This window comes from Nymphaea colorata, chromosome 1 (assembly GCF_008831285.2).
Source record: "Nymphaea colorata isolate Beijing-Zhang1983 chromosome 1, ASM883128v2, whole genome shotgun sequence".
NCBI lineage: Eukaryota > Viridiplantae > Streptophyta > Magnoliopsida > Nymphaeales > Nymphaeaceae > Nymphaea > Nymphaea colorata.
The window spans coordinates 619180-643925 of NC_045138.2; the positions used below are offsets into that span (position 1 = coordinate 619180).

The 24746-nt window shown below is 37.7% G+C and overlaps 3 protein-coding genes across 5 annotated transcripts in view; 1 reads left to right on the forward strand and 2 right to left on the reverse strand.

Moving 5' to 3' along the window:
• LOC116252904 (small RNA degrading nuclease 5) overlaps positions 1-8099 on the reverse strand; it is a 23340-nt gene extending 15241 nt beyond the window's left edge. The window contains exons 1-4 of one of the 3 annotated variants that reach the window (XM_031627527.2): positions 7971-8099; positions 7577-7698; positions 2917-2973; positions 2750-2815 (exon numbers count right to left, since the gene is read on the reverse strand). In XM_031627527.2, coding sequence (XP_031483387.1) covers positions 2750-2773 — 24 coding nt within the window. In that variant the 5' untranslated portion in view covers positions 2774-2815; positions 2917-2973; positions 7577-7698; positions 7971-8099. Of the gene's footprint in view, positions 1-2749; positions 2816-2916; positions 2974-4806; positions 5147-7576; positions 7699-7970 lie in introns of those variants that run through there. The other 2 variants (XM_031627536.2, XM_031627522.2) reach the window with 2 other exon arrangements.
• On the reverse strand, positions 7952-19689 carry LOC116252924 (probable gamma-secretase subunit PEN-2). Its single transcript, XM_031627549.2, has 3 exons — positions 19558-19689; positions 18299-18589; positions 7952-8486 (listed from the first exon to the last, which is right to left on the reverse strand). Exons 1-3 carry the CDS (start codon positions 19589-19591, stop codon positions 8326-8328), a joined length of 486 nt encoding a protein of 161 aa, XP_031483409.1. The 5' UTR covers positions 19592-19689; the 3' UTR covers positions 7952-8325.
• Positions 19690-21715: 2026 nt separating this feature from the next.
• On the forward strand, positions 21716-24746 carry LOC116248111 (thioredoxin-like). Its single transcript, XM_031620723.2, has 2 exons — positions 21716-22070; positions 24308-24746. Exons 1-2 carry the CDS (start codon positions 21809-21811, stop codon positions 24619-24621), a joined length of 576 nt encoding a protein of 191 aa, XP_031476583.1. The 5' UTR covers positions 21716-21808; the 3' UTR covers positions 24622-24746.

The following is a 24746-nucleotide window of genomic DNA, read 5'->3' on the forward strand; positions in this document are numbered from 1 at the left end:
GGGTAGAGACCCTTTTTGGAGGGTTTCGTGGGTCGACACCCATTTGAGGCGAAGACATGCCTCGATGACGGTATTTTCAGATTTGTATCGATTGTAAGCGAAACGAGTAGAGAACTTACCATTTTGTTATGTTTGCAGGTACACCACGCACATCAAGTAGGCCTTGAGCAACGTGGGTCGTAGTTCGAGGTGTTTAGTGGACGCGCGACGGGTATGGCAGCATTCCAGGCAAATCCCTGCCTGGGCAATTGTGTGAATGTGTGTTCCTAGGATCGTGGGATCCTAGGATTGTGATGTGATTGATGGATTGTTTTGTGAATGAATGTGTGTATGCATGCAAATTGTTTGATATGCAAATTGTTTGATATATGATATGATTTGTTTTGAAAGGCTATGAGAAGCATGTTTTGAAAATGTTACGCATTTGCATGTGCATGCTAAAATTGATAACTGCTTAGGACAGATGAGGTGGGGTATCGAGTCGAGTATCTCCTCGACCCCAATTATGCATTAGAAAGCATCCTAGAATGATAATTGTCTAGGACAGATACGAGCCAATCACGGATCGAGACTACTCTCCGTAGTTTGGCTAAGTTTTGAAAGGTGTGATTGATGTGTGTGATTGTGAATGATTTGTCATGTGACAAGTTCTGTTTTGGAAAGCTATTAAAAACTTGTTTTGAAAACTGTTACGCATTTGCATGTGCATGTTAGAATTGATAACTACTTAGGACAGATGAGGTGGGGTATCGAGTCGAGTGTCTCCTCGACCCCGATTGTGCATTAGAGGGCATCATAGAATGATAATTGCATAGGACAGGGCATCATAGAATGATAATTGCATAGGACAGCTACGAGCCATCACGGATCGAGACTACTCTCCGGGATTTAGCCAAGTTTTGAAAGATCTGATTGATATGTTTGATAAGATGTGAATGTTGTGTTTGTTACATATGTATTGTCGTGGGCAATAATGCAATTGATTGAAATTAGAGGGTAGTTGTACCCGTATTGTATGACGGCTAGCTATGACTGTTAATGTTATGTGTAGACCTCATGTGGAGGCAATTGGAGGTGTGGGTGCACTCGTGAAGTGTACCAACCTCATGAGCTAGTCAGTCATTTTGTGAATGTGCTATTATAATGATAATAATGAAAGAATAAAATATGAGAGGCCAGTGGGATGTGGCTATGTGTTTGGGAGACGTCTCGCTTTCGTCACTGGTCTCGCCTGTTCGGAGCGCAAGCGGTGCAAGGCCCTAGGGTACTGTTGTGTGATGTGCTTGGAGCGTTGGGCTTCCGCCTTCCCAACCTGGGTGTTCTAGGGAAGGCTGAGTATCTTTCCTTGGAATTCACACATCCATGGATGAGTGCTCTACCGCTGCAGCGGATGAATGGATCCATACTATTCTGGGCCACCACGGGGGTTGTCTCTCGGCTATGGGCCGCTCGCGGTGTGCACGTGTCTGTGTTTGCACTCACAGGAACTGTCAATTCACTAAAACTAATGAAAATGAATGTATGTGAATGAAATGTGTGTGAACGAATGTATGTGATTGATGGGCATGTGAATGCTATGACTGAAATGAAATGTTTAAGCATGTCTTGCATGTGATTGAGATTGTGTTTCTGTGGCCCTTGAGTGGTCCTTTCATGTCATGGTCTATGTTAGGGGTTTTCTTGGCAAATGATGTGTCTATGCCCTGACACGACATGACGAATGATGTGCCTATGCCCTGACACGACATGACGATAGATTGTTTTTATGATTGTTCTTAAATTTGAGCTCTACCTAAGAGGGTTTGAGATTTTCCTGGCTTGTTGCCATACTGCGAAGGCTAAGCCTTCAGTTGTTTCTTTTTCAGGTTTTAGCGGACCCGGGGCAGCAGGTTGATCAGATGGCTTCACTCACATCCTACGGGGAAGGTTTTGGGTCTTTGGTAGTGTCGGCGCGTCATGGTTTGGTCTTTTTGACGTCTTATTTGTGTTAGGCATCAAAGTTGTGGTTTGGGGCATTTTTGTCATACACATAGATGTGACTTTGTATGAATTGAAATTGTTATATAAATGAAAGTTTGCCCCATGGTTTCAAATGACATAGCTTCATCTTTTTTTGAATTGTTGTGTAGTCGCACCTTAATGCTTTATGTTTATAAAAAAAAATTTGTTTGAGGGTCAAAAGGTTGGGGTGTGACAAGATTTGTCGGGTACACTACCTTACCCAAAAAATACAATGTTTTTGAAGTACCTTAATATAATAGAAGGATTAGAGTTTTTGCCACGACAAGTTGTCAACCAACAAATCAGTAATGTTTGTCCACAACCTACACCTAACTTTTGATGTCAACTTCAAGCCAAGCATGAACAAACAGAAAAGTGCATGCATGAACAGAGAGAGCTATTCTTTCTAAAGTTTAAATATTGGTGGTGCATTGAATTTCCAAAAGTAAAACATAAACATCATTTCACAACCTACGACTAAAAGAAGTGCAAAGAAAGGTGAACAACAGATACAAGTAAGAGAAGAGAATCTGCACACGAATAAATGCAGCATCCATATGTAAAATCTATGGACTATGATATTTAATATTTATCCATAGTAGCATGAACTACTAACACCAAAGGAAAATGAAATTTCATTGAATCCCCTCAAGTTTATAATTTATGCCGTTCAGGATTCCATACCAAGAATATGAATATCAAGGATGAGAAAGCATGATGAAAGAAATAAACATCTGTGAGTAATTACTTTTATAAATATCCATGATGGCATGACACCTTCTCCAAGGACCCAGGTGACAAGCCCTTGAACATCCTGTTTCACAATTTAAACAAAAAAAAAAGGTATCAAGAAATCATATTATGGAGTTAGCACTATTTCAAACTTTCAGTATAGGAGGAGTAAGGGGAACAAACCTCCAGATTTAAAGTCGAGTTAGCCCGAGGACTTCTAATAGTAGCTTCTGCTTTTGCCTGTATATGCACTAAAAAGTGTTAACAGAGTTCCACCAGTGGATCACTGAGTCAAAGCTACAACCAGATTAGATTTCATCATCATCTTAATCTGTAACAAGCAAAAAATAAATGAACTCAACTAGTTCCTTGCTGTTCCATGAAAGAAGATACTATGCCACCATTTCAAAAGCAAATATTAGGCATGCTTTGGATTATACAACTGGCAAAGCTGCCTGTTTGAAGACAAGCACTATTTTCTTGGTGCTTTCAAGACATTAGGTTCATTTTTACAGAGTTATACTTGCTACTTGCTACCTTGGTCTAGATCAGGTAAAACCGTCAAACTCAAACAAGTCTCAGTACAATTTTTAATGCCAGGGCCATTTGAGATAATATAATTCCTTTTCATTTTTTCCAACAGGGCCCACTGTCTTGCTGCAAATGCTGGTGCTACCTTCAGAAGTCATTCCCAACCGAACCTTTCCGTTTGAAGTTGAGAACCATGATGAAATCTAAGAATGAACATGGTTTGATATGTCTTTGAAAGGAATCTCCTGCAGTGGAACCTTAAGTAGCCAAAAACGCCCCTACAGAACATTTTATTGCCTATAAATAACTCAGAAAAAAAAGTTTAGGAAAAGACTCAAGAAGGCAACGCTCATTAGTGCAGCATCATACCATTTTGATGCCTTTTTGTTCCTTTCATCTCTTTCAGAATATGTTTTGAGGGCTAGGATCTTGACATTCTTAATCTATCAAATGGGCATGTTCTGTGAAAACCCAAAAAAGAAAAAGAAAAAAAACACACTGACCACAAGGAAACTATCAAGAATGCAGCAGCTTTGCGATCCAATGATACATATTACAGAACAAGAAAAACAACATTTTTTCATGTAAAATAGCAACCGAAAGTGTCAAGCCCAAAACCCTGCAAACTGTTCAAAAGAAACCGTGACAACATCCACAGGCTATATTGACACCAAGAAACAGCAAAGAGAAGTTTTAATAAAAATGCATTCTCCCAAGTAATTGAAGTGCATAGGCAAACAATCCACGCACGGTCCTCAATTTCTGGCACTGCAAATGAGGGAAGATGAATGAAATACGCAACTTCATAAATTTGTTCCGGCATAGAAATTATTAGATTATTAGTCAATTATTAGTGAAGTTTTCATGAAATTCAGCTTACTTGACCATAACAAACGCATTGAACCATGACAACAGACTTCCTCTCTGTCTCGTATTGTAACGAAATGAAAAAGTGAAATTAAAAGATAAAAAATAAACAACCTATTGATCCTCTCGTGAACGCTATAAATCAAACCACCACCATCTCCCCAGTGCTCAAAAAGGACTATAAACAAAACAGCACAAAAGGGAAAACAAATGAAAAAATGGTATAGCAAGATCATAAATGAGAATAAGTTACAAACATAAACGAAACAAGGTATGAAGACGGATAACCCAAAAAAGGACGAGAGGTAGAAACAACTCCATCTTTCTTTATCCCAAAACCCTGACCATTTAAAGCATAATAACGTATAGAAATTCCACATCAAGCGAAACAGATAAATGAAGTGGATGAAAATAAAATTTGACAATTCAAGCAGACGACCAATGGGCAGAGGAGACTCAACACATTCATGAGGAAATAACAAGCGAAAAGGAACCGCATTGCTATGGCTCCACGTTCCTCAATCAGAAAACCCATTAACCATGAAAGTTCCAGCATCCTCACTTGCACCAAATAACTGATAAAGTGACCACGGAAGTTAAGGGGGCAGCTTAACCTAATGTGTATCTGCGTGCTCGTGCACGTGTGAGAGAGAGAGGGAAAAAGAGAGAAACCACCTCAGGGCCATAGACGTCAAAGTAACGGCCATTGTCCTCCTTGCCGATGGAGTCAGAAGGAGAATGCGAAGACGAAGAAGAAGACGAAGAAGAAGAAGTGGAAGTAGAAGAGGAAGAGGAGGAAGCGGTACAGTTGATGAGTTGGGTATCGGCGTCTCGGTCAGAAGCGCGCTTCTTCTTCCCCATGGAGACTGAGGAAGGCTTCTTCCCCTTCACCGTCGGGAAACAACGCGGCAGGAAGGAAGAGGAGGGAGCGGAGGCCCGTGACTGCATGTGACCCTTTCCTCTTTAAACAGCACCCTCGGCTCCCTCTCTCCTCAACTCTCGTATGTGAAGTGCGGTTAACTGGTCATTTCAATTCAGACCACTTAGTTGAAGGATAAAAAACAGATGTTTTCAGTTGGTTATTGAAGTATTATTTGCGCAAATTATATGTATAGTTCTAAAAAGTGATTTGCTATTTTTAGATATTACTTTCAATAGCGTAAAATTATCGGCAAGTAACATCGAAATTTTGTTCATTTAAAAAAAAATACATTATGATCCGCTTTATGTTGAACTGCTGTTTATAACGTTCATATTTTTATATATTTTTATTATAATTTAAGGGATCTCTTTTAAGATATACTTTTTTTTTCCTTTTTATCTCTCCCTATGAACATGCATGTATGTAGATAAAACGGCTAATATATAATATAATATAATATAAATAATATACAAAGTATATGTGAAAAAAACAATAAACTGCTTATATATTATTTTCTCTTTATCTACTCCATAGTCCATACGTGCTATTATAGATAAAATGTTGAAATTTGCACTCAGCTTTTGCAACTCTTTGCCATCTATTTTTCTCATACTTACGATTTTTAGTACACTGAACAATCCTTTGGTTAGAACTTTATGTTTATCTCCCCCTAGTTAATAAAAGTACATCACTGTCTTTTTGCTTTTGTTATAACTCGTATTATATCATAATTTAAAAGTCAATGGCAAAAAACAAACACTTGTTTGATTATTGCCAATAATTAGCATGAGCGTTTCAAAATATTTGGAAAATAATCAAGGAGGGTGGCTAAAGTACTAATATGCATTTTTAGCCTTTTCTTGTACAATACCTCACATTTTTTAGCCACTTCTCATAAATAAAATCCACGAATGGGGATTACAAAAACAACGAACTTCAGCATTAAAAAAGAGCATTTTCCGTACAACAAAATGTCCCATCATTTTAGATAACGAAGAACAGTGCGCAGCAAGAGAGAGATCGGTAAGGGCGAAGACTTTGGATCGCATTCAAAACATTTCTCATCTATCTACATTTTCCATGCGTGTTTTTCATTTTAATCGGTGGATGTGGATCTCATGGGCTTTACCCAGTGGTGTAAAAATTGACTTGAATTGATAGCAGATAAATATGATTAATCGGTGGATATATAGATGTCACGTTTCCGATTGCCATTCAGTTTTTAAAGTCTTTAACTTCTAAAGATTTTATCAATTTTTTAAATTCTTAGACAAAATGATATTTTTTCTGAAACATATATAGTAAATTGCTTGCTACTTAGCAAGCGATTAAGCTGAACCAGTCTCTTCGAAGATCTTATTCGAATTTTGTCATTGGGGGGTTGGAGCAATGAACGGGGCAAAGGCTGAGTAGGCAGCTAATCTTTATTTCAAATCCTCAGGGTTTCAATTCCATGTGCTGCAACAAAAAACACCACCAACGAATCACATAAAACAGGTCATATATGGTAAGGAAAGAGGAGTTGAGTGGGAGCTTCGACTTTCAGTCGTGGGGTGGGTCTCTCCCCGCTCTCACCAAAGGTCTTATTCAAATCCAGATTTTATACCCAAAGGCAAAGGAACATCATCATTGCCATAACAGGAAAAAGAAAATGAGAGCACAGCAGATGAGTAGGATCCAGAACGACCAAATAGGCAGATAATAGGATAGAGAAGCCCTCACATTGGATTCAATTCATTTTCAGCCCACAGGCTGATCATTGTGACAAAGCCCTTCATTATACTCCAACCGCAATAGGGCTTCGGCCTTAGATCCTCAGTGTGGTTCCAGACCAGATCCAAGGTAAACATAGCTATAATGATGATTTTATGGGAATTTTAATCACTTAAGCCCACTGAGGAAGAGGAAAATAGTCTGATTCAGAATTGGTATAGACCTTTTTTCCCAAACTTAGATGAGAGTGCAGCGACCTTATTGAATCAATTTACAGTTACTGGGCAAAATCAGACACTCAATTGCAGCGGACCAGCCAGAGGCATGGATTTAAGCGTTTCAGGTTTGGATAAGGTGGATACATTAGATACCAAGTTAACTTGTTGGTAGAGGTAAGGAAACCAACGCCCTTCATTTACATCCCTATTAACAAGAGATGGTTACTGATGGGATTTTCCAGGAACCAACAGGCAGATCAATGGATAGCAGAGAAAGGGAGACGGTGAGATGCCCTTGGTTCCATACAAGTCTGAAACAATTAAACCATGACTAACAGCATTCCAGACAAGGGAGGGAAACAGGAAAGAACATGCAAACAAACAAGATCATAATCACGCCAAAACCAGTTCAAAAGTCTATTCATTTAGGACAGGTCTATCATTGCACAATTGCATTCAATTTCAGATACGGCAATCCCACCAAAGATCTCTTAGTTGTTTCATGTTTGGGGAAATATATCATAGAGAAATTTCTGATTTGGCTGGAAAATGTAGAGCTGGTAAACGAGAAACAACTTTTAGTAAGATATACCTCATTTCTGCAACCACGTTTTGCATAACTAATTTTGACCGTATTTTGTTGGACTCCTCATAGACAGCCAGCAAGCAACCAGGCAAAATGAAGGAATTATTTGATTTTTCATGACCTCCTGCCTGTCAAGTTCCTGTTAATTCTTCAATATATCTAGAACTTCGGGATGGAACCAGATAATTTCATGACATCCTTTGCCGAATAGAAATAAACTTAAGATCACAGGGACTGGCAGTGCACAGTCTACTAGATGCTCGATTAGCTATGTCCATGCAATGTTCTAGAAAATTGAAGAGATTAGCAGCTTAAACAAACGGAAGGAGAATGAATGGATGCATAATAAAGCTCAAGTGGATCCATAGAAGCAATAACATAGACTCTAGAGAAACATTACCACTGCAGAGAAATTTTATTATCTTTCAGAAATGAGAGATGAGCATTCACAGCTTCTATAGCTTTTTCCGAAATTCATGTCTTTCATGGGCATGACTAAGAACTTCATGCAGAATCCTTAAAATTTGGGAATATCCTGACATCACACACAGCAACCAAAATATTAAGAGGGATACAGCAAATATCAGAATTCAATTCCATGCTGTAAGGCCAAGATCCTCAGCTACATTTTACATAACAAGGTGATCCCTAACAGGACCAAAGAGATGCTCTCCTCCTATAGCAAAAATAAATATGGGAACAACCTAACATCCCACATGCAACCAAATACTGAGAGGGATACTAAATATGAGAAATCAGTTCCATGCTGTTAGACCAAGATCTCCAGCTACATTGTACATAACAAGGCGATCCCAAACAGAACCAAAGAGATGCTCTCCTCCTATAGCAAAAGTGAATGCCCACGAGCATAGAGCAGTTGTGAATAACACAAACCCAATGGCCGACCCAACCACATCTGAAAAAGGTGGAGGAGAGCATCCATTCAATAATTCATAACAAAGCCAAGGTACGTCCATTAACCCACTGAATCATGAGGTGATAATGGAGAACTAATTTAGAAACAGGTTGCATTTTGAACATTGAAGCATTAGCAAACTACTAGTTTTCTAAAACAGAATGAAATTGTACTTGATAATAATGCTTATTAGACCCACTGGGATTGGAGCATTGATTGTTATACAACACATGATGTTGCAGATGTACGTTACTTTCAGTTAAAAAGATGAGAAGATTTTAAAGGTTATTGTTTCCCCAATCAATATTTACATGATCAAACAAAAACGGACACAAAAGGTTAATTCATGTATAGCTTGTTGCAGCGGAGAAGAAGAGAGTGAGAGAGAGAAGCTGCCGTGAGATTGAACCTTGAGAACCTTTCCTTACGATAACCCTCATCTCTCTTATAAAAGAGATTAGGGTAAAAAGGGATTTACAAAATAACTCAATGGAAAATAAGAAAAATATTAAAGAGATCTTATAACTCTTTAATATTACAAAGAACCTCCTAAAACATAAAACTTTTCTTGTTTAACACTCCCCCTCAAGCTGGAGCATACATATTAAACATGCTCAGCTTGTCACAACATCTAGAGAAATCACCAATAGGAAGAGCTTTGGTGAAGATATCTGCAGCTTGATCTTCTGAAGGAACATGAGCAGTGGCAATGGTTCCTGCTTGAACGAGATCTCGAATGTAATGGCAATCCACCTCAATATGTTTAGTTCTTTCATGGAAAACTGGATTGTTTGCAATGTGTGTGGCTGCTTGATTGTCACAATACATCTTCATGGGAAGTGTGATTGACACACTTAAGCTGGATAGCATGGATCTAGCCCACGTCATTTCTGCTGCTGTTTGAGCCATAGCTCTGTATTCGGATTCTGCACTAGATCTTGACACCACACCTTGTTTTTTGCTTCTCCACGATATGAGGTTTCCTCCCACAAATACACAAAATCCTGTGGTAGATTTTCTGTCCTCTACTGAGCCAGCATAATCAGCATCACTATAGGCTTCCACTTCCAGAGTCTTGCCTTTTGTGAACAAAAGGCCTTTGCCAGGAGAAGATTTCAGATATTTAACCACCATCAAAGCAGCATCCCAATGAACTTTCCTTGGTTTTTCCATAAATTGACTTAGTTTTCCCACTGCAAAACTAATGTCTGGTCTTGTCACGGTAACATAGAGAAGTTTTCCAATAAGGGATCTGTAAGATCTAGAATCCACTAATTCTGTTTGGTCATCATGAAGATGTATACGTGGATTCATAGGTAAATTTGCCGGTTTAGCTCCTAGCATCCCTGTGTCCTGCAATAAATCAAGAACATATTTCCGTTGAGAGAGAACAACACCCTCACCATTGCGAGCAACTTCTATTCCCAAGAAGTATCGTAGAGGACCTAGATCTTTCGTCACAAAGTGTTTTTGAAGAAACAACTTTGCATCAGAAATTTCTTGATCAGAATCACCTGTCAGGATAATATCATCAACATAAACCACGAGAACAGTTATACCTCGGGAAGCCTTCTTGATAAACAAGGAATGATCAAGAGGAGATCTCACAAAGCCACACTGTGAGACTACCTCGGAAAACTTGTGAAACCACGCACGAGGACTCTGTTTGAGTCCATAAATAGCTTTCTTCAGCTTGCACACTTTTCCACACTCCCCCTGTCGTTCAAATCCCGGTGGTTGTTGCATATAGACAGTCTCATCAAGATCACCATACAAAAAGGCGTTTTTGACATCCAGTTGATACATGTGCCAGTCATGGTGGACAGCCACAGAAATAATAAGACGAATGGTTCCCAGCCGAGCAACTGGAGAGAAGGTCTCAAAGAAATCCACACCGTAGGTCTGCGTGTAGCCCTTAGCAACCAATCGAGCTTTGTATCGTTCCAAAGAACCATCAGAATTATACTTAACTGTGAATACCCACTTTGAGCCAACAATATCACATCGAGGAGGAGGATCAACAAGTTCCCAAGTGCCCCTCTGCACTAAGGCATCCATCTCATCTTGCATAGCCCGTCGCCATTGGGTGTCTAATAAGGCCTGCTGGTGACACGTAGGAACTGTATGAGCAGCCAAAGCATGAATGAATTGTTGCATATTTTTACTAACCCCATCAGTAGACACAAAATGAGATATAGGATGTAAAGTACATTGTCGTCTGCCTTTGCGAAGAGCAATAGGTAAGTCTTGACAAGGATCAGAATGAGTAGGGCTATGCGCTTCAGATGTACTTACCTCCTGAGAAACGGTTGGCAAAAGATTATGAGAAGGGTCCTGTCGACGTGTGTAGACCAGCGGTGGATCACGAAACTTGGACACAACAGACGAAGGAGATTCAACAGGGAACGACTCCAAAGGAATAGGAGGAATAGGCAGTGGGTCTGGAGACCGTAGCATCTCAGTAGACATAGGAGTGAGGCTATAATAAGGTTGAGACTCAAAGAAAGTGACATCCGCACTGATATACTCTTTTTGGGTCAAGGGATCAAAGCATTTGTAGCCTTTATGGTTTCTGGAGTAGCCAATGAAAATGCATTTAATGGCTTGGGCTCCCAATTTGTCACGTGTGGGTCCAAGAATGTGAACAAAGCATGTGCAACCAAATACTTTGGGAGCCACTGGAAACAAAGATCTTTGTGGGTGCACAAGTTTAATGGGGATCTGGTTATCAATGGAGGATGATGGTAAACGATTGGTTAAGTAGCAAGCAGTAAGAATAGCATCTCCCCAAAAATATGCAGGGAGATTAGTATGAAGCATAAGGGAACGAGCCACATTTAAAAGTTGACGATGTTTTCGCTCAACTATTCCAGTTTGCTGGGAAGTATGGGGACATGTAAACTGAGGAGAAATGCCATTATCTGAGTAAAACTTCATTAAGGTAGATGCCTTAAACTCAAGAGCATTATCAGTGCGAATGTTTTTAACAAGAATACCAAATTGGGTCTTTATTTCAATAATAAGGTTTTTGAGAGTACATACGACTTCAGACCTTTCCTTCAAAAGGAAAACCCAGGTGACTCGAGAATAATCATCTACGATGACAAGAAAATAACGAAATCTTGACCTACTAGCAACTCTGCTAGGACCCCACACATCAACATGAAGAAGATCAAATAGTCCACAACTGGACGTACTAAGACTCGATGAATAACTACTACGAGTGTGTTTGCCAAGTTGACAAGCTTCACACTGGAACGACTCTGGTAAGGAGAGATGTGGAAGGAGATGACGGAGCTTGGAGACAGATGGATGACCAAGTCTGAGATGCCACTGGAACGAGGAGGACAACGATGTGATCGATGATGCTGCAATACCCACGGGATCCGACAGGAAGTAGATGCCCCCTTTCTCATAGCCTCCACCAATCGTCTTCCCAGTAGGCAAGTCCTGAAATGAACATAAACCAGAGTCAAACGTAACACGACAATGTAAATCATTAACCAATTGTCCGACAGATAACAAATTTGTGGGAAACTTAGGAGCATATAACACATTGGGAATAGTCATAGATTGAGAGATCTTGATATCTCCATATCCCATAATGGGTGACAATCTACCATCTGCAAGTCTCACATGACGTATCTGAGGTAGTGAGTGTAGCACAGTAAACATAGAAGGCGTACTACAAAAGTGCCTCGATGCCCCAGAATCAATAATCCAAGTAGTACCTGTATCATGTGAGATAGTGTCAACAGACATAGCGCTGTCAGTCATAACTGTGGAGGCCGATGGCTGAGTAGATCTGTGTGCTAGAAAGTCCTCATACTCTGACTTATTGATACTCACAGTCATTGTCTCAGACTGAGAAGAAGATAAAGACCCATCTACTACTGATGACGCTGCTTGGGCCGCTCCAATAGAAGACTGTAAAGAGTTCTTCCCTAGCTTTGATGTAACATTTCTGCCTAAGGATGGCGCTGCAGTAGGACGACCATGTTTATCCCAACATCTGTCTTCCAAATGACCTATTTTCCCACAATAAGTGCACTGAAATCTCCCCCGACCTCCTCCTGACCCACGGCCCATGCCTCTTCCCCTGAATAAACCGCGTCCACGTCCTCCTGAAGCTGCTAAGGCAGAGGCATGGATATCACTGGCAGGTGAAGAGAGGGTCACAGCAAGACGACTAAGCCTGTTGTAGGCTTCAGCTAGATCAGGGATTTCTGCTCCAGTCAGCATCTGAGCCTTTGCTACTGCATATTCAGAGGAGAGACCCTGTAGGAATTTCGCAACCATAGACTGTTCACCATGGGTCTTATAACATGTTGGACATGGAGGACGTAATGCTTTAAGTCGCTCAGAGATGGACTTAAGGGAAGCGAAGTACTGAGCAAGACTTTGGTCACCTTGTTGCAGATTAAGTAGTTCCTCCTCTACCTGCAATATTTTGCTAATATTCCTGTCATTCGAGTAAGTCTGTTTCAAGAAATCCCACATTTGCTTAGCCGAGGTGTAGTATGCAATAGTTGATGCAATTTGGGGTTGCACACTATTCATGATCCATGACATGACAATATTATTATCTCCCTTCCATGAACTATATTTTCCACTCTTTTCAACAGGTTCGTTTTCTTCTATAACATGCTCCTTTTGATGTCCAATCACAGACATCATAAACACACGAGACCAAATCTCATAGTTAGATCCATCTAACTTTACAGTAGAACCATACGAAAATGGATTTCCTCCACTTTTAACTTCATGAGAAAAATCAGATTTATTACTTTCAGCCATCATAAATCTGTCCACAAGAGATCAACCACCAATAGCGAGAGAATATATATATATATATATATATATATATATATATATATATATATTTCTATTGAGAAAGAAACTGATCAACAAGAACCGACGTCCCACACGGCAACGTTAGATGCGCAGAAACAATCAACCTGCTGTCCAACTGTTGACAGCAATACCACAACAAAGAAGACTGCAATCTGAAGACAGAAAAACGCTGCTACCAGCAAGCCCACAACTGAAAACGAATCCCCACTGTTTGTATTGTTTGCGCTGACCAACGACTTATCTATTTATGCATCTAACGCTGTTGTACCACAGTTTATCCTTCACAGATCATGAATAATGACAGCAAATAAAACAATCAACATAAACTTGCCATAGACGTCATAGATAGCAGTCCTCCACTTGGCTGCGTTGATCATATAACATATCAAACCATAGGCGATTAATCAGCGCAGACTCCCACACAGCTGCAATACTATATATACTTCTGAAAAATCCACGGCTGGAGTCTATTCACCATCTGTCCTAACGTGAATAGACTCCTCCACACTGTTCCGTTGCTGGAAAACAGCAACTAGAACAGGCGAGAGATGAAGGAGAAAGAAGACGGAGGAAGTAGAAGAGATCAAGCCTGAAAGGAGACGGAGGATCGCCGATGGTGTGCGTCACGTCCGCGCGCTGGCTGTGTGCTTCAAGTCTCCAGTCACGTCCGTAGCTCTGATACCATGTTGCAGCGGAGAAGAAGAGAGTGAGAGAGAGAAGCTGCCGTGAGATTGAACCTTGAGAACCTTTCCTTACGATAACCCTCATCTCTCTTATAAAAGAGATTAGGGTAAAAAGGGATTTACAAAATAACTCAATGGAAAATAAGAAAAATATTAAAGAGATCTTATAACTCTTTAATATTACAAAGAACCTCCTAAAACATAAAACTTTTCTTGTTTAACATAGCTTATGTGAATCTACAGTTAGACTATAAGCCTGAGGAACTAAACTTTAAACCAAGCAAATATACTGCAAATGCGTAAGACTTGTGAACATAAAGATTCTTGAATCATACCAAGTGTTGAATTAGAATAGGCAGTTTAAGCGTATTGTGAGAGCGACAAGACCTGAGATGCGTTCCAGAACAAATTACTTCTACATCTCTAACAATCCCATGCAAGATGAGCATAACAAACAAAGGATGCTAATTGCTAGTTCAATAAAGAAGGCTGAGGAAGAAAATTTTATCTAAGAAGATATCAATAGCTGACATTTTCAGTAAAGCAATGACGGGAAGAATATGGCATCAAACTTATAAGCAAGGTGATCTTCAAGATTTAGATATATGTTCTATCCCTATAGCAAAACTAACACTATGTTTGGATGGACGAAAAGAAAATGATAATAAAAAGATGGAAAGGAAAATAAAAGAACAAGAAAGATTGAAGCTGGATAAAGAAATGAAAGGAAAAAAAATTACTATAAAAGCTTGTCAGTATAGGAAAGAAAGGAAAGGAAAAGAATTGTTAAATATCATGTTCGTTAAGCTACAAAAAGGAAATTGAAAAACATGCTTGTTTACAATAATACCCCTATCATGCATTTGATGTAGTTGCTGGTTAAGGAGAATATTCTTCAAATGCTGTTGTGGAATGCTTAAATTTACACTCTCACATTATCCATAAGATCAGGAACAAGGAATAAATATGACTTTATAACAAAAAAAAAAGTAGAGTTACGCATTCTCATATAAATATAAAAATTGTGACAAAGAGAAGTTCACATAAGCTAATGCAATAATAAGTCATTATATTCCATAACGAAATTGAAAATGATGTTCCAGCCTAAGTTTAGGTAATATCAATTTCAGACAACTTCAGTTTCACATACCTTTTTAACTAAGATCTCCTTTTGAGCTGAAGAAGGACAACAAAAGAATATCTCAATCCTTTTTTCATCTTTAGTAAGATGAAGATATATTTTGGCTTGTAACTCTTTTTAAGACAAATAGCTTCAATACATATATTTATTTGAATATGCAATTGATTGCCTCTTCTTTCAGCGTTACATTCTTTAATTGCATCAGAAACTTCTTTAGTCATATCTTTAACCTCTTTCAAATCATGTCCACTTTCACTTCTTAGACCAACATTGCTTCATTTTAAGAAATCAAGTCACCAATATATAGGAATACTTCACTATCAATCTTATTTATTGAAACTAGTCAACAAATCTTTGTTTTTTTGGTGTGTTTTGACCATTCTCCTATTGTTCTATCTTGAGCAAACAAATGCACTAACTTGTTATAATTTGGAACATGTAATCATCAATTTCTCTGCAATTGGATTTGCCTATTTAAAGAAGCACAAAAGAGACCAAAAAAAAAAAAGGAAACTCATATTTAACATAAAAATTTTATTTCACGAGACAATATATGATTAAATAGCTAAATGAAATGTATTAACTCTATTAATGAATCTTAAGCTTCTCATTTAGCAGTTCACATATTTGTTGATGAATCAATACTAAATCAATTCAATTTCTTAAAAATGTCACAAAAGTTAGATTGCAAGGTTTTCATGTGGTTTTGATAAGATCCTGGATGAACATCTTATCGAGTTTTGCATTCACCTCTCCCAATATTATCATATGTTATAATAGTAAAAGTACCACTCACTTTATTGTCTATCATTTGATGGAATATTAGTGAATGGTTTATAGATGGTCTCCACTGACTTTATCAGTCTTTTCTCTCGTCATTTGTCTTTGATTCTTTTTTACTAGCATTGTCTAGACACATAGCAATACAAGTTTAAAAAATCTATTTATAATAAAAACATGAACTGATATAAGAAAAATTTTAAGTAATTAAAACCATATACAACTAAGATCAATCTTGTAAAAGGCATATCATAATGTGTATCTGTCAGGCCAACTTATAGCCTATACGCCATATCATGACATATCCCAAAATTATTTTTTTTAAAAAATAAAAAATAGAAAAATAGAGAAATTTCAGAAAAATCATGAAAAATGTTCTATATAAAAAACTCATCACGCATGTAATGAATATTCATGATTCATCATTCACAAGTCATATATGTTAACAAGACATTAAAAATTAAAACAAATACCTTAACAAAATAAATGGTAAACTCTTAAAAACAATAGAGATACACGTAAAACTTGAAATTGAAGATTGCATGCCTTGGGTAAAAGAAGGAACACAAAAAACTTTTTCTTCCAAACACGACTGGGTTCCTCATGAGAAAATCTCCTTTCAAACTGGTGATTTCTCACTCAAGTTGACGATTTATTTGACAATTTCTCCCCACACCCAGCAAAAACTCTTCCACGTAAAGCTCCTAGAAGTGCTAGAAATTGAAGAGAAGAGGCAGTTTTTAAAAAAGAAATCAAGCAAAAGGTGCATCGTGCCCCTTTTACAAACTGCATCTATTGGCTATATCGTACGATATGGCCGATACACCTGTGCATACGCATGAAAAATGCACACAATAGGCATATCAATAGCTTTTGTGGACCTATACAATATGTATCATACGATATGCCTCTGTGTACAATACATATAACGCTGACTAAGTTAACAAATATAAAAAACAAAAAATAATACAATAGTAACATGTATTAACTATATAGTCAATCAATTTATCAGAACTTGTAGACGATTGTGTTACCACAAAGTTAAAGAGATTGACTTTCATGTAAATTCTCTATCTTATAGTCTTTGTCTTCATCAATTTAAAAGTAGAATTCTCATATATAAGTTCTACACTATTATCTTCAATAATGCTAACATTTAAATCAACACCTATGAGATAGTTGTGTAGTATACAATGAATAAGTTGATTTACGTCTGCATATTATAAGAGTAAATTGGCTCTCTGAACTAGCTATATCCAAACCAAAGTGAAGATGGGCAGAAATTACTACTCATGACACATAAAGTCTATACAGGAAAATATATTTCCTCATGAAGTATGAGATACCAAGTACATCATTAGCAAAAAATTCTATCCCCATCTGCAGCGTCAGCTATAAGCCTATAACCATACTTTGTATTCATTCACTGCCATAAACTAATTTATTCTACAGACAAGTTACATATATAAACCATTAACAGTTAGAATTTTAACAAGAAACATCTTGCTCCAGAATTCATGCAATTACAAGTGAAAACTTCTTGCCATGTACTCATTTTCTAACCAATCCACATTTTCTTATAATACCGACCAAAAAACCAAAGTAAAGGCTGGCAGCAACAACTACTCATGAAACGTAAGGTCTATACAGGAAAATATATTCCCTCATGGAGTATGAGATGCCAAGTACATTGTAAGCAAAAATTATTTTACTATCTGCAGCATTAGCTATAAGCCTATAACCATACTTTGTATTGCAAGCAAGCACTGCCATAAACTGATTTATTCTACAGATAAGCTTACAAGTATAAATCATCATTCATCAATAGTTAGAATTTTAATCGAGAAGTACTCCAGAATTGATGCAGTTCCAACTGAAAACTTCTTTCCATTTACTCATTTTCTAAATCCACATTTTCTTATAATACCAACATGAAAACCAAAGTAAAACTAGCAGCAATAACTACTCATGGCACATAAAGTCTATGAGGCAAAATACATTCCCTTATGGAGTATGAGATGACAAGTACATTGTAAGCAGAAACTATTTCCCCAACTGCAGCATCAGGTATAATAACACTTCGTATTTCAAGCAAGTACTGCCACAAACTGACTTATTCTGCTAATAAATTCACTCACATAAATCATCAACGGTTAACATTTTAAATGAGAAACATCTGGAACCAAAATTGATGTTGTTCCAACTTCCAAGTCAAAACTTATTTTCATTTACTTATTTTCTAATCAATCCACTTTTTTGTAGCACCAATATCCAAACCAAAGTAGAGACTGGCAGCAATAACTATTGATGACATGTAAAGTCTATTAAAAAAGTGTGCCTAAAAAGTAACTTACAGCGTCGAATTTGAGGATATGATGAAGGCGATTTTGTTAACACAGGGAAAAAGTAGAAGCAATTAACTGCCCAAAGCCATGGAAGCAAGAAAAAACCAGCCCTGAAAAAGGTCCGAGCATATTTGAGAGACTCTTGTTCATTCAATCCAATTGACCCATCAACCGTCGGCCAATTTCGAGAATCTGTTGTTTGAGAAAATGATAGAGGAATGTCCACGTGGATTTCTCTAGTTTCTTCTTGCACTTGACCTTGTTGAATCCCCTCATGTCTCTGCAATAGTTCCGAAGATTCTGTAGAAAATAACATCAAGAAGAGTAACTCTTTGTACAAGGTCACAGTACAATAATCTAAAATCAACACATGGAAAGAGGAAAAGAATAGAGTATCCAGTCCCTGAAAAGCTGGCCCAAGTAGGAAAAAAAATAAAAAAAAAAATTATGCTTATAACTGGCAATCAGGACATTTGACATATCAATTTCCAAAGCATCCATAAATGTGTCAAAATGCCAATCCAACTTATAAATAATCAATACTTTCTAAAACCACCATGGAATGTGATGACGGATTCACGAGAACTCGGGAAATAAGCCGAACACAAAAAACAAGAAACAAACATTCGAGGTTTCACTAAGAATACGCATTTCCAAGGGAGACAATCAAAAGGAACTCAATCAAGAAAAACAAAATACACATTTCCTAGAAAAGATCAGTACAAGTTTAACCTTCAAAAACCCATAATCAAAATTAAAAGAAAATCCTAATTAGCAAAAAGAATAAGAAAGAAAGAAATGAAGAACCTGAAGAGAATTCAAGAGAACAAAACCATCACATGAAACCCAAAGAAGATTAGATAAATGCAATCAGTTGGCAAAAAAGGATCAGTCAATGATCCGCCAGTAATCAGCATAGCAGGGCACAGTAAATTGAAAATGCCCCAAAGAAGGCAAAAACAAATCTAATCGAACAATAAGGGTCTTAGATGGAACCCACGTACAATGGTTCCAGATAAAATAGGAAAATAATGCCCATCACGGTGGTTTAGACAAACTCTTGATTTATCTATAAGAACCAGAAATAACTGAAGTGGAAAGGAGAAAAAACAATCAAAACGGAGAAGGGAAGAAAATTGAGAGAATTTCCAACTAGCGAACGATTTGAAGCATATGAAACCCAAAAGCTTATAAACCACAACACCAATGACGACAACAACAATAATAACATCAAACGAGAATGATAAAGGAAGAAGATGAAACATTACCGTCACTGTGCCTGTGCGAGGCGACCTCCGCCATGGCCTCTCTCTCTCTCTCGGACCCTCGCTCGCACGTCTCTCACGGAAAAAATCGTCGTGAATTATCGCCGATTAATTGCTCAAACAGACGATCAAGTTATCGGCGTAGTCAGAACGCGATATTTTATCAGCCGGAGCCATCCACTTTTGCATGGTAACCGCCAACCTTTTGTTTATTGCATTCTACCTCACACAAAAACCTCGATTTTACCGTTACAACATTTTACAAATCGGATATTATATATGGGTCGGGTATACTCAATTGTTTATCCGATTCGATTCTGCTTAGACAAATCTAGTAAAGAAATTCAAATTCCATTGGTAATTGGATTTGAGTATTTAGGTTAGGTGAGTGGGAGATACTCATCATTCCGTGGTTTAAGGCGCTACCCTTTCAGGCTTCAACTTGCTCGTTAGCGGCTCTCTTTTTTTTTTTTTACACCAGAAAGTTGACATCTTATAAATTCAAAATGAAGACTAATCGCCTACCAGCCGCTCTTTTCCCAGTTTCGTTGCACTAACACCTCAAAGATAATGAGATGCAAGTTTGACATAAGTGAATTCCAACTTAAGTTCGATATCCAGCTGAAATCGAATAAGATCTGTCCAAATTACATATAACAGTCGAATCTTAAGCTAGTCAAATCTAAATTTTAGTTTAAAAAGAATTTAAATCCGAATCTGAATCCTAATGCAATTGTATATAGTCTATTACACAACCCCTACAAAAAAATCAGACTCAAGGTCGGATATAATTTGAATTGAATGCAACCGAATTAGATTATTAATTAGGTACGAGTTTTTTTATCAAATTTTGATCAAATATCAGATTGTATACAAACCATTTTTTCCAACTTTATACATAATATTATTGCATACTTTTGATAAGATTGGCTCACTGGGGATCAGCATGTGAAAAGCCAGGCCTTCAAACTCTTAACAATTTTTTTTTCTTTGATGGTCTAACATTTACTAAGCTTTAAGATTTTAAAAAACAAGTCTAAAAAACAAGAATAAATAGTTCATTTACGTATAAGTTCAAGCGTGATTAGTAGATCCATAGATGTACACAACACCTAAGTTTACCATCAGACTCATTTGGAATAATAATATAGTTTGGAATATTGGCGATATCTGTCAGTGGTGCCATGTGTGTGCTCATTAGAGGTGAACACGAGCTAAGTTGAGCTCGAACTGGGCTAGGTCAAGCTTGGTCCACAGCTAAAATATTTAGCTCGAACTTGAGTTGAGCTCAATAAATTGGCTCCAGCTCGGCTCAATAATAATTTTTGGAGCTCGACTCGACTTGGTAAGTTGGTTCAACCAAATCTCTGTTCAAAATATGTACTTTCTCTTTCACTTTTCTCCAATTTCAGGAGACCAATAGCTTGTAAGAAAATGGCATGAGGCCGTCTAAGGGCATCTTCAGATAAGCAACCCTAGGACGTGTGAACCGAGCTTGATGAACTTGAGCTCGAGCTCGACTCGATTAAATACATGGGTTTATATGAAAACTTGAATTCGACTCGTTAATTTGTTGAAATAGTTGGTCTGAGCTTGAGTTCTAGATAAACTTAACTGAGTCGAGTCCGAGCTAATGAACTAGGTGTCCATTCAACTCATGCTCAACTACCCCTCTCTTTTTCAAGGGGCAAGGGGCTCTGATAGACTGGTAGTAGAAAGTCTCACCAGTCTCACCATTAATTTTATTCTTGTGGGCTTCAGATTTCTGAGTCTCATTGCCTTTCTGAACCCATAGATTTTATCATGTAGAATCTCGTCGAGTGGCTGTGAAACTTTTATCGACAATAAAAACTTACTTCAATTCCATTATTTGTGTACCAGAAAGTTCTTATGGTACTTCCAAATTCTTCACCACCTTTGGATATTGCCTTCTTTTATATATATATATATATATATATATATATATATATATATATATATATATATATATATATATATATATATATATATATATATATATATATATATATAGAGAGAGAGAGAGAGAGAGAGAGAGAGAGAGAGAGAGGATTCATTTCATCCACCCAATGGACGGGCAAATCCACAGGGACCTCACAATATCGGCCTCATGATGGGACCCGCAGGAGGAAGAGGAACCATATGGCCACAAAGAGGGATGAGAGCACAAATGAAGATAACACCTTCTTCCTCACTGAAGGAGAAAGACCAGAAGAAGAAGTAAGGAGTTGCAGCAATGGAGGTGTGTCTTAAGGCCAGCACCATCACTACCACCGTCTGCTCTTCCCTCCCATTCCCTTCTTCCGCCAGGGACATCAACGGCCTCCACAATTTGCCGACATGCTGCAGAGGGATGAAGACGGCAACCCTCTCCTCATCCGCCTCCTCCCTCTCTTCTTCTTCCTCCTCTTCAGCTCCGGCGCGCTTCGCCGTCCCGGCGGTCAGGACAAGGCGGGCCTCGCGCATCCTGTGCCAGGCTCAAACGCCCACCGACCAAGGTCCCTCTCTCTCTCTCTCGCTAGCCGCCAGTTGGATGCAGTATGATTTCCCATTTTCCGTTAGCAGCATGTTTGATTGCCCGAAAAAATGAATTCAGGTGCAAAAGTTTTAGGTTTTCCGGCGAACTTGGTCGGACGGACCTGTGATATCAAATTCGGCCGGCATCAGCCGATTCGAATTCAATTGGTGGCAACTGATTCGATTCGGTAGCCGATTCAAGAGTTCCACGGATCAACTTTTAAATGTTTTTAAATACTCGCTTTTATTTTTCATATTAACTTGTTCAAGTTTCTCACTCAATTTTTTCAATTAGTTTCTTCAATAAATTTTCCATATTTTTGCCATTTCACAGCCAGTTGAATCGAATCGGCCGATATAATGAACAGCCTCACAGATTCGGTTCGAGAACCGATTTTAATCGAACATGTACATGGCTTTCGTCGTTCTTAGTTTTCATTACGTGCAATTCGATCCGTTTAAATTCTAATGGATTTAGATTATCCGAATCTGAACCATGGTAACTTGTGCTTTTATCTGTTTTCACTTGAAGTTGGATAGAAAGTTTACCATATTGTTTTTAATTTATGGACAAGCATTAAGCCAGTTATATTGGAAGCTATTTTCACTTAATTAAATCAGTTTAAACTATATTTCTCAGTATATAAACATTATTTATAGGCCCAGATTGGGTTAAAATATTGCAGATAATGTTTGGACCAACAACTTTTTAACACACACACATATTATATGTATATAAACTCATGTAAACGAACAATAAGGGTTCGGACCTGATTGATTCGGATATCCTCTTATTAGATTCGGACTGGATGTGAGACTCGGGTAAGCGGAACCGGGATTTGGATTTCGTCACTTAAACTGCATACGAAGTCGGAACAGGATCACTACTCAGATCCTAGATCCGACCAAGCAGTTCTTGTTGAGGTCAAACTGTTGGCGTCCCACTGAATCACAAGGTTGTACAAAACCAGTCCGGTTGATTGCAGGCCATGTGGATCAAACTCAACCACATTATCCATATCCAAGAACGAGTAGATGTGGATCAATCTCAACCACACAGTCCATATCCAAAGCACCTGCCTCTCGAACAATTGCCATGTGGTTCCCATGTCTCCCCCAACAATTCAATTCAAATCCATGGATTTGGATCTGATGGAAGACTAGAACCGTTTCAAAACAGATCGATCTGTTCGTAGGCAAATCGATAACTTATTTTCTGATATTACTAATATAATTATATATTTTTTTATTATAATTAATTATACTTTTATATTAAATCACATTTTAAATATTTTTTTTGGTAGTCATGAGCCGATTTCTAATGTGGCAGGGTTGGGTTATAACCGGCCTGATATCTAGCCCTAATTACAAACACGCAAGTGGTATCAGTGGGTTATATATATGTGAAAGAGCTAAAATTTGCAGATCTCATGTTCTCCCATGAACCTCATATGTGCCGAAGAAGTCATGGCAAAAACAAATCGGCCGTGCCTTTGCCTGGCAGGTGCATGTATATATATGTATATGTGCAGTAGCGTAGCTACATATAAGCTTGTGTAAGCAGTTGCCCACCCCAGCAACAATTTTTTTTTTTTACATACTTTTACATAGTTTTTTTTATAATTATTTATATATGTTGTGCCTCTTCAAAAATGAAAATTTCTATAACAATGCTCCATAACAAAAAATTTCTGGCTCTACCACTATATATGTGTGTGTAGAACAAACCTACATGCCTTTGCCTGACAGGTGCATGAGTGTTATATATATATATATATATATATATATATATATATATATATATATATATATATATATATATATATATAATATATATATATATATATATATATATATATATATATATATATATATATATATATATATATATATATATATATATATATATATATATATATATATATATATATAATATATATATATATATATATATATATATATATATATATATATATATATATATATATATATATATATATATATATATATATATATATATATATATGTGTGTGTGTGTTTACTTAATGTTCATATATAGCTAAAAGATAGAACAAATCCAAATGAATAGGAGGCTAAAAAAACTTCCCAAGTTTATTTCTTGTTCTTGCTGAAACTCTATGTCTACAGTTAGAAATATATATGTGGAAATTGACTATCTTACAAGTTGTCACTGAGCCATGATCACAATGGAATGCAGTTTTGGTAGTCACTGAACAAAGCTGGAACGACTCGGTGATCGAGAGCACGACGCCGGTGTTGGTCGAGTTCTGGGCTCCCTGGTGCGGGCCGTGCCGGATGATCGAGCCGGTGGTCGACGAATTGGCGAAGGAGTACGCCGGCAGGGTGGCCTGCTTCAAGGTGAACACGGATGACTGGCCCTCCATTGCTACTGAGTATGGAATCAGAAGCATCCCCACAGTGCTCCTGTTCAAGAATGGAGAGAAGAAAGAGACCGTGATAGGAGCCGTGCCCAAGTCCACCTTGGCTACCACCATTGAGAAATATTTATGAAAAACAACTTTGTAAAAACTATTATTTGAATCTTCAGCGTTGATACTGTGTTGACTGCTTGCAATTGTTGTTATAATTCAATATAACATGCTGTTGATATAAATTTTTAGTTATCTTTTCTTTAA